This window comes from Schistocerca nitens, chromosome 6 (assembly GCF_023898315.1).
Source record: "Schistocerca nitens isolate TAMUIC-IGC-003100 chromosome 6, iqSchNite1.1, whole genome shotgun sequence".
Classification (NCBI taxonomy): domain Eukaryota; kingdom Metazoa; phylum Arthropoda; class Insecta; order Orthoptera; family Acrididae; genus Schistocerca; species Schistocerca nitens.
In genome coordinates, this window is record NC_064619.1 from 117640660 (window position 1) to 117651803 (window position 11144).

An 11144-nucleotide genomic window follows, 5' to 3' on the forward strand; every position below is an offset into this window, starting at 1 on the left:
TTGCATGAAAATCTCATTAGCAGTGCCAGTATATGTTCTAAGTATGCGAGCCTTATAGTCGTTAAGTGATCGTGCAACTAACAAGCAAGAATGTACACACACAGTAACACTGTGTTGTCTGTTCACTATAACAATGCACTCGTAACTACTGTCTAAATATGTATCCTAGGTTCTAGATTGGATAGTTAACTTCAAACACTGTTGCATGATAACAGTTTCTAAGTCTAACAATGCATACTAGAAATGTGAAGTGAAGAGTTTTATGGCAAAGACAAAGTTAAAAAGCAGATTATCTTTCAATAAACGGTTTTAGATGTGAAATGTGGTGTAAACCTTTACTCTTCCTAGTACGCAGAGTTTCAACTTTAACGCAATTATCATGTGGTATACGTCGGTAAAGAATTCTGGAATTTTTCTCAAGGTTAGCGTGTATGCTATTTTTCCCTGAGCCAGCCGGCGCAGGTGGATGCCTGCGGTGCGAGTCATTGTCTGTTTCTTTGTTGGCGTGTGTCGTTATTGGGATTTGGAGACCTAACTTCTACAAATTCACCTTGTCGAGAGGACCCTGCTCTGTTTGAATCCCGCCAGTTCTGATGCACTTCAGGTCTGTCGTTACGATCATATCGTCTGTCGTCATGTCGGTAGATTCCATAGTTTCTTTCTTGTCGGTCACGAGGTGGAGAATTTCTCCCTGACTCGTAACTGCGCGCTGGACCATTGCGTCTAAAGTTATTCTGTCTCCCGTGATAATAATAGTTCTGGTTGCCAAATTGTCTGTTTCTATGATTGTCTCTGTCATATTCATTACTACGGAAATGCGATCTTTCTCTGTAACTATTACTCTGCCAGTGGTTGTCATATGGGTGGTGTCTCTTTTGTTCACGATTTGCGTTGTAAGAATAGCCTTGTCGTGTCCAGTTATTATTTCTTTCATGGCGGAATTTTGACGGATGTGATCTGTAATTGTTGTGCTCCTGTTTTCGCGTTCCGCAATTGTCAGTGTCAATTTCCAGTTCTTGTAACAGTCCTTGAAAAGCTTCACTGTCGTCTTTGCAACGTCCTGCCAAAATATTTCTTAAATGTTCAGGCAATTTGATTAAGCAAATGCGGATGAGTTCTGAGGGGCTGTATGGGTTTGACAGGTACTGATTCTTGTGCAACATGTCTTCAAAATATTTCACAAGACTGGAAAATTCAGATTGTTCGAAATGTTTCATCATTATGATGCTATGTTTTACTCGGTCTTGTGTAGCTTGAGACCAATATGCTGAGAGGAAGGCATGATAAAATTCTCCTTCACTGTGACAATCGTGAATGACCGATCGCATTCTTACAGCTGGTTCATTCTCTAAATAGCCACACATAAATTCTAATCTGTGCTCTAATGACCAGTTGGGAGGAAAACAATGAGAGAATTGATGGAGCCACGCTTGTGGATGAATGTCGGTGCCAGAATTCTTAAACGTTTTGAATTTACATGTAGTAATGAACAGCTTATAGTCAAAATCATCATGTCGGCGAGTCGCATGTCGGTCATTGTTACGTCGTGTCGGCGGTTCAGTTTCAAAATTCGGTGCACATTGCCAATTTCTTTCATAATTTCCGAAGTGTCCTGTGTTATTATTTTGTGGTTGTTCCGTATTTCTAAGTCCCTCTTCCCGTATTGGGGCGCGAGTGTCCTCTAAAATACGTAATTCTTGTATTACCTGTGTCAGCTGATCTTGTACTTCCCGGATTCCTCTTTTGTACTGTGTATTGATTTGATTTTGATTTTGTTTGAATTTTCTAATTTGTTCACACTCTTCTGTGTCATTAAAGACTACCGGTTTGGTGTCATTCAGATTATCATCTACCTTAGTAGATAAATTATTTAGCTGATCCAAAAGTTCAACTACTTTCTCTGATAATGAACTAATTTCCTCCATGTGTCTTTCTGAACCAATTTTCAGAGTATCTACTGTGTCCTTTAAGTTTTCTTGAGTTTTTGCAAGTTGCGTAACCAAATCGGTAGATGCAACTGAGTCAATTTTAGCTTGCAAGGTCTCATGATTTTCATGAACAATAGTTTGCAGTTCTTTTATGGCTGCTTCGTGATTCTGTAATGCATTTGCATGCCGCGAAAAAATAGGTTGAAAATGCTCACAAATTTGTGTTTTTACGTCATTACAGACTTTTTGACATTTCGATTCAATGTTATGTAACTCAGTAGTTAAATCTTCACGTGTTTGTTCAAGCGTGGTGTCTAACTTTTGAAGATTTTGTTCCATTGTGCCTAACGTTTTAAGATTTTGTTCCACTGTGTCTAACTGTTGCTGTGTTTGTCTCTGGTGTTGTTCCATTGTGTCTAACTTTTGAAGCTTTTGTCCCATTTGTTGCATTAATTGTAATAACAATGCACTGGTGTCTGAAACATGTTCCTCAGTGCTTTTCGGCAGTGATTTTGCACCGGCAACATTCACATTTTGACAAGCAGAAAATGTGTCTTGACTTATTTGAGAAAACGGTGAGGACCCAAAACCTGAATCTACAGTATTTGCGAGATTGTGTCCTGTCATTTCGGATTCCTGAGGCGAGCTGTTGCCGACCGGTCGATCGATAATGCTTCCCTGTTCACTAATTGTTTCACTGTCTACGCCATTATTTGCCGCCCGCTCCATTTCCCTATGCACAATTACCAAATTACTACTTTGAACATTAGTTAATTCATTACACGGTGGCGCTAACACACTGCTTTCGTCTTCACTGTCATTTCTCAGTTTACTTTGGAGCCTAGTATTACGTTTTTCACACGCCATTATTGTCACAATATTTCACTCGACAACACAGAAAAGCACAATTTGAAGAGCAAAAATAAGAGAACACATTAACATAGTACTGAAAATAATATCTAGTTAATCGCAAGCGCAGCTGCGAAATACTTGCTGCAAATCTACATGCATGCCACAACTGTTTTACTGTACAAGAAGGAAAAACTACACTTTAAAGGAAATTCTCTCTACAATTATGCGCTAGCAATAAACAAAACCTACACTAATTACACAAACTACAAGAAAAAAATCAGAAGATTCCAGTGAGGTATCCTAGGCTAAGGGTCGACATATGAAACGTCCCCTGTTTAAAAATTTATATACAACTCTGCTTAAACTGACACAATATTTTTGGCGCAACGCAATCTGACTTCCAAAAATCCCTACAAAAAAAATGGCCTTGACTAACATTAACCTATGCGTTTCACAAATCGCTTACCTCACAAAAATCTTGGTTACTCGAACTACTGCAATACGGCAAGCGCCACTACTGCCAGCTAAATAAAAGATTCAAACTACGGAAGGCACTAACTACTGATAGGCATAGTTAGCAAATGAAAGAGTTTGATAGAGAACAAACAATGTATTTACCTTAATAGTCATCAAAAATATAGGAGTTCATAACATCCATTCTTACAAATATCAAAACTCCGCCATTTCTCTCCCCACATCCACCACTGCTGGCGGCTCACCTCCAACTGCGCAACGCTACGCGCTGTTCACATCCACATGCCGCTGCCCAACACTACAATGGCAGACAACAATGCAAACTAGCCACAGACTGCACACAGCACAGCCAGTGATTTTCATATAGAGCGCTATGTAGCGTTGCCAATAAGAAAACATAAACAGCCTACTTACATGTATAACTGTCAGAAAAACAACAATACATGACAAATATTTACAACTCAAACAAATAAGCTAATGTACCTTTGCACAGGTCCCAAGGGGAGTGATCGTCATTTTTTAATGAACACTATTAGAAAGAATCACTTTACAAATACTAATGCATTGAATTTAAAATAAAAAAGATTTTTATTTATTTATAAGGTAATAAACGTGTAACAGAACTACTATAATACTTATTTACAATGAACACATTACTGCACTGAAATGGTGCAGAAGTTAGATTGTACTTAAACACACACACTTATTTACAATGAACACATTACTGCACTGAAATTGTGCAGAAGTTATATTGTACTTACATATATATATACACACAGTTGGTTCTACTGACAACGGAACCTCCCCATTGCACCCCCCTCAGATTTAGTTATAAGTTGGCACAGTGGATAGGCCTTGAAAAACTGAACACAGATCAATCGAGAAAACAGAAAGAAGTTGTGTGGAACTATGAAAAAAATAAGCAAAATATACAAACTGAGTAGTCTATGCGAGATCAGCAACATCAAGGATAATATAACCTCAGGAGAGCCGTGGTCCCGTGGTTACCGTGAGTATCTGCGGAACGATAGGTCCTAGGTTCAAGTCTTCCCTCGAGTGAAAAGTTTACTTTCTTTATTTTCGCAAAGTTTTGATCTGTCCGTTCGTTCATTGGCGTCTCTGTTCACTGTAATAAGTTTAGTGTCTGTGTTTTGCGACCGCACCGCAAAACCGTGCGATTAGTAGACGAAAGGACGTGCCTCTCCAATGGGAACCGAAAATATTTGATCGCAAGGTGATAGGTCAACCGATTCCTCCACAGGAAAACACGTCCGCTATATTCTATACGACACTGGTGACGGCATGTGCGTCACATGACAGGAATATGTTGTCGACCCACCTAACTTGTACACTTGGCGAATGGGCAAAAAGATTCTTCTACCTTGCCCGATTTAGGTTTTCTTGTGGATGTGATAATCACTCCCAAAAAAGTGATGAAAACGCAAGAGTTTGTCACATAAACTGCAACAAATGAATGCAACAGTTTCACAGTCGCACAGTTTTCCCTGTGCTCTGTCAAAACATATGTTTTTAACGTTTTCAAATTTTTCCGTGTGTAGACCGTCAAATCCTGCATATGTCCAAGTAAATCTGAACATGTCCTGGAATTTTGGAGAGAGCGAAGTTGATTATGTGTGAGTGCCAGAACTTCGATAATTGTCTGAAAATAAAAAATTAAACTTTTCACTCGAGGGAAGACTTGAACCTAGGACCCCTAGTTCCGCAGTTGCTCACGCTAACCACGGGACCACGGCGCTCCTGAACTCACATTGGCCTTGATGTTGCCTATCTTGCACATGGACTACTCAGTTTGTATATTTTGCTTATTTTTTTCATAGTTCCACACAACTTCTTCCTGTTTTCTTGATTGATCTGTGTTCAGTTTTTCAAGGCCTATCCACTGTGCCAACTTATAACTAAATCTGAGGGGGGTGCGATGGGGAGGTTCCCTTGTGAGAAATTCATCAATGGAGTAGAAGGAGTTGGCCACCAATAAATCCTTTAGGCTTCTGTTAAACTGAATTTCATTGGTTGTTAAGCTTTCTATGGCTGCTGGCAAGTTGTTGAAAATGTGTGTTCCTGAATAATGCACACCTTTTTGTACAAGTCTAAGTGACTTTAAATCCTTGTGAAGATTATTCTTATTGCTAGTATTGATTCCATGAATTGAGCTGTTGGTCTGAAAAAGTGATATATTTTTAATGACAAATTTCATTAAGGAATAAATATATTGGGAAGCAGTAGTTAGTATCTCTAATTCCCTAAACAGGTTTCTGCAGGATGTTCTTGAGTTCACACCACATGTAACTCTTACTGCACGTTTTTGTGTCCGGAAAACTTTAGATGATATGTACCTGTGACAAAGTTCTCAGCTGTTCCTTGGCTTTTTCTTTTCCCTGTTATTCAGTTTCGCAGACTCCAGGCTGCTCTGAAGCAATATTCAGTATCTGGTCAAATCAGCATTTTGTATGTGTTGAGAGACTGATATAAGTGTAGCAACCAGTTCCATTTAAGGGAAGACACAGAATGATGTCTGTTGTTCCAGATGCCAGCAACCGAGTACTGAGGTTACCTGCCGTCGTTCCGACTCCGACACCATCCACAGGCGGTGATGGCGACCTCTGCACGGAGACCTCGCCACTTAGTCACGACCACCGTGTGACGTATGGATCTCATCAGGACATCAGCTCTACATCGTCTCGCCTCAGCAAGTCGTGAAGCCTATGTATTTCTGCATACGAACCATAAGGAGGTCGAGGATAACGGAGGAAGTGTTAATCTTGCTGAGGCGACAAATCAACTAGAGAAAACCGTGCGCGGGAGCCATAACTTGAGCATTTCAAGCAGACCATCGCTTTGGGAAGGGTATTGACTAATGCTATTTGGACAACAAGGTGGAGAACTTTGGTGTAGTCATAGCAAACTGTTTTATGGACTTTGAACTTCTTGAAAGTGTTAAACTGTGTCCCATGTTGGGATTTGAATCGATACATTTGTTTTTAATATTTAACGTAGTATTACTTGAGCTATCCAACGAACTTCAGGTTTGTATGAAGAACATAGTTTTCTCCCTGTTCATACAACTTCACTTTACTTCTCCATTCATCGCTGGACAAGCGCACCCGGGACAGATGAAAGTGACAAAGATTTGTTAGTCGCAGAGTGGGGTCTAGAGACGATATGTCGGTTGGTGACTCGTTGAAACTGTTATTGAAGCAGCAGGTTCGCTATACAGGGTGTTCGGAAATCAGGAAATTCCTGTTACAAACTTCTAGGACTTGTAGAGGGGAGTGAGTACATAATATTTTGAATAGGAACCCATGTCCGGAAACGTACCGTTTCCATCCTAACAGATGTTTAACTCATCCACTTCTGCTTGAGGAGCTGAATTAGCTGTGACGTAGTACAGTTGTTAGATAAGAGTTCGAAAGAAAACATAAGGGAAAATCAATTTCTCACCTAAGCACATTTGTTTGTATTGACACTTAAACATTACCTGTTTGCATTATACCAGAGCGAAAAAGGACCCAGCATACTGTACGTACAGAACAGTACTGCTGCATTACAACAGCGGTTCGATGTTGTTGTTGTGGTTGTTGATGATGATGATGATGATGATGATGATGATGATGTCTGGTTTGTGGGGCGCTCAACTGCGCGGTCATCAAAGCCCGTATGAAAGTCCCAGCTTTCATACAGTCCACTTCTCTTTTACACAGTCCAAGATAGCCATTGTCACGACCGCTGGTGATGACGACGATGAAATGATGAGGACAACACAAACACCCAGTCCCCAGGCAGAGAAGATCCCCAGCGGCTCGATCTGGCGACGCCCAGCGTCGTTACTGACATTGTACCTACGAAGCGCTTTCTGCTACACACTCTCCGTCCCATCTGGTGTCTCTTCAATTTCTACCGCAGCGACCAAAATTCCTGCTAGCAGATCTTCCTCTGTCTCTACAGGAGTCTCGTAGAAGGCAGACTCTTAAGTGACATCAGGTGGCCGTCTGGCGTAGTACACAGCATCCTGTCTATCCTATTGCATTCCAGCCCTGAGACTTTTCTCTTTCCCTCAGCAGACGTGGACGCGTTGCGCACCCGATGTGAAACCGTCGTAGAACGCAAACAGTACGTTTCTGGACAGGGGTTCCCAATGATAATACGAGTATTATGTACTCACTCTCCTCTACAAGTCCTAGAAGTTTGGAACGGGAAGTTTCGAACACGCCGTATATTCAATCATGATAGCACTGTCGCCCTGATTAGCGTCCGACGAACCATCAGTCAAGCACAACGCTGTGGGAAAAGGCCCGCACTCGCTCATCACCAATCAAAACATTAACGCTACTGGTAGAAGCGTTTTTGCATGCCAAAATATCGGTCTCTTTCGATGCAAACATCCTGCCATGCACTTAAAATATTTCAGTCAGGAATTTAGTTGTACAAATAGGAATGTGATGATCAGCACCAGCCTGCAATTTCAAGGAGAGCTACTTACAACAGTTAAGAGGAGAGAATTGACTCCTCAGATCACTTGCAGTTTACGTCTCTCAAAGGCGCTGCCATGTGCGACCATACGTAGGGACTCATTTGAGTTAAGACTTCAAAATATGTCGAGAGACTATGCGACAAACAATAAAATAGTAAAGGATAATCCTACTGAATGACAGGAGTATAAAAAATTAAAATATTCACTTTCTACAGCAGGGGACTGTTGTCAAATTAGCAGAGAGTAACTCCATTCGGGGAATCACTATTTTAACCTGTATATGCTGTGACACCACTGTGTAGGGGAGAAAGTTGTGGTTATTTAAATACTAGTATCAAACAGCTCGTTATTGTGTGTTTGTCTTACTACAATTCAATTTTCAGTATTGTGTAACACTGTCATGTGCTGTGTGTTTATTATGGGGGTTCCCATTCATCAATAAGATGTGTGTCTATGTGGTTTCTTTTTTTTTTTTGTATTTATGTTAATCCTGTGTTGTAGAACATTACCATACGACAGAATTTCAATAGTCCTTTATTCCAATTTTTATTTTGTGATCTAATTTGACAGGTATCGATAGATTCGACTGGTATCGATAGTTTAAACAGTGAATAAAATGTATTCTGTTCATTAAAAAGATCAAATGATTTTAATCTGTGGCGATTGGAAATGAAACACCACAAGTGCTAACATCCTTTATGGCAAATGTTTTCCGGCAAGAATACTGCCTTATGCTTCGTTTTACTGCGTTTTGAACGAACCTGTTATGGAGGAAGTGTACAGTCGTAGCAAAGTACACATAAGAGAACTCTCTCTCTCTCTCTCTCTCTCTCTCTCTCTGTCTCTGTCTCTCTCTCTTCCTCTCTCTCATCTCTAGCATTTATCCTGCCGTTTTCCATAATTTGGTAACATTATTTTCTTCTAATTTTTAGCCACGCGGGGTAGCCGTGCGGTCTGATGGCTTCTTGCCACGGTTCGCGCGGCTCTCCCCGTCGGAGGTTCTAGTCCTCCCTCGGGAATGAGTGTGTGTGTTGTCCTTAGCATAAGTTAGTTTAAGTTAGATTAAGTAGTGCGTAAACCTAGGGACCGATGACCTTAGCAGTTTGGTGCCATAGTCCTTACCACAATTTTTTTTTTAACTTTGCAGCTCCAGTTAACCCAAGGAAGGAACGCCACATGCGCTATTTGTCTGAGAACAGTGTAAACTTTGTTCTGTGTGTTCACATACGTTGGCTCTTGGTTTACAGTATTTTCTAAGACGGAGATTGGGGACGAGCCTAGAATTTTCCTAAGCGAATGGGGAAATCCGCCCAAAAACCACAATCAGGCATGACTATGTAATGAGCTTCATCTTTGAAACGAAACCCATGCAAGTCTATATATTCGCCATCTGTACACTGTGAAATTAAGCTCTAAGAACATGAAGTTTCAAATCATAACAAATAATGGCGAAATTTATGATGAAGAGACTGATCTGACAGTGTCACCGCTCCGTTCTGCGAGCTTCAGCAAACTGTAAATCGTCGACTTACCTGAGAGTTGTGAATGCTACGAAAGACAGCAGATGTGTGCGAGGCGAAATAAAGCATGTGCATTTATAGTGAAATGAAATTGTAGAAAGGCGAACATTTACCATAAAGAAAAGTCAGCTCTGATGCAAGCATATAAAGCTACGTGGTTGCAAGTACAGACAAAGGAAACGCTTTGAAGTAATGGAAACATGAACGCAAATGGTGCTAGAAAGATATTCTAAAGCTCCATAAGATTCTGTACTGGACAGATAACCCCAAGTAGTTGATTAAAATTTGGTTCAAATACATCTGTACTGCTTCTATATAACATTACCTGCTTTTAGTTGAGAGGCTCAGAGAATTTGATTGTTACCAGTGTTCATGGGTGTGATGATTGCATCTGGATATCGCTATCTGTTCGGCGACATGGATCTGGTTTTCGTTATAATTTGGACATATATGTGACGCGAGAGAGTATCCTGTCGAAACATGACTAAAAAAAACCGATTTGCAAAAAAAGAAAATTATAATGCCTTAAATGCTCATATTAAGACAAAAGCATACAGTGATCTCATTCAAACATGTGATCAGCATGGAGAAACTACATATTCGCGTCGTCCGTCTGAAAACAAAGATCAGAGCGTCAACATCAATCAAAAGCTTCCTGTTCGACCACGTTGTCTCAAATCTGAATTTTCACTCGGAGCCCCTCATTGGCCCAGCTGTCCAAAGTCCTTCAACTCCGCGAGACGTTCCACTCGCGGCTACACAGAGATGACTGTAGGCATACAGTGCTGCTATACTTTGGTGATAAATCAGACGACTGACTGATGTACGGCGCGCTTGAGCGCCTATGAAAGGAGATGGCACCTATAATATGCGCCTTTCAATAGGAATAAACACCTTTAATGGATTCTGTACAATGTGCAGCTTTTAAAACTTCGATATAAAGGTGTTGTAAGAAACTTAGGTGAGCTATTTGGCGCCTGATTTGTATGTAGCACCTTTAAAATGCACAAACAGACAAAGAGTTCGACACTAAACTAAAACTCCAGTCCGGCACAGGAGACAATTCTTTTTCTCGAGCTGTTGATCTGTTGCCCTGTTATGGTTTGGTCGGCAGTGAAGTTCGTGAAGGCCTGGCTAATCACCGGATTTTAAGATCCTCTTTTACTTTTGCATGTTGTTGCTCTTCCACAGCTATGTTAGAAAATGAAGTTCACCGTTTCTACAAATGCAGTGACATACCTGCTGTTTAGGGATGTATTGTGTCCAAACTGCCACTGGCCTTTGTTACGCAGTGAGGGTTCTAAGTTAGCTGCTGTTGCTGTAAGCCCTCGCATAAGTTATTAGGATATTGTTCACGATTCTGGACCATTACAACCTTCTCTTCACAAATTCTACCTCTATTGTATTTCGATGCGTGAGGAACTTTACAGTGAAGATCATCTCGATTACCTTAATTTTTGTCAGTGACCAAATAGAAACAAATCCAGAGTGTTTTCAACATGTATTGTTTTACGATAAATCAGTGTTCCAAATCGTAATAACGTCAATAAGAGCAACATGCATCACTGGATCCTGGTAAAGCGACATTGGCTGCTTGACGTTGAACGTGAGTATCGTTGGTCAGTTAATATTTGCTGTACAATAATATGTGTCAGACTTGTTAATCTGCGTTGTTTGCGGGGTATATTGGATTGAAAAAGCATGCAAATATTTTGGAAAAAAATTACTGTTGTTATTTGAAGATCTTAGTTTTCATGTACGTCAAAACAGCATGGTAGCAGCATGGTGCTTGCTCACAATAAACTCCTTATATGCGTTAGTGTTTATAGCTTCGGTTTCGTCCTCCATTTGAAAAAAAGATGTTTTAGCTACAGTTATTTA

General features: G+C 40.5%; 1 protein-coding gene across 2 annotated transcripts in view; it reads left to right on the plus strand.

Annotated features, from left to right (window-relative positions):
* Positions 1-8171, plus strand: part of LOC126262597 (uncharacterized) — a 58977-nt gene extending 50806 nt beyond the window's left edge. For both annotated transcript variants that reach the window (XM_049959339.1, XM_049959340.1), the window contains one exon: positions 5800-8171. In XM_049959339.1, coding sequence (XP_049815296.1) covers positions 5800-5866 — 67 coding nt within the window. In that variant the 3' untranslated portion in view covers positions 5867-8171. The remainder of the gene's footprint in view (positions 1-5799) is intronic.
* Positions 8172-11144: the final 2973 nt, after the last annotated feature.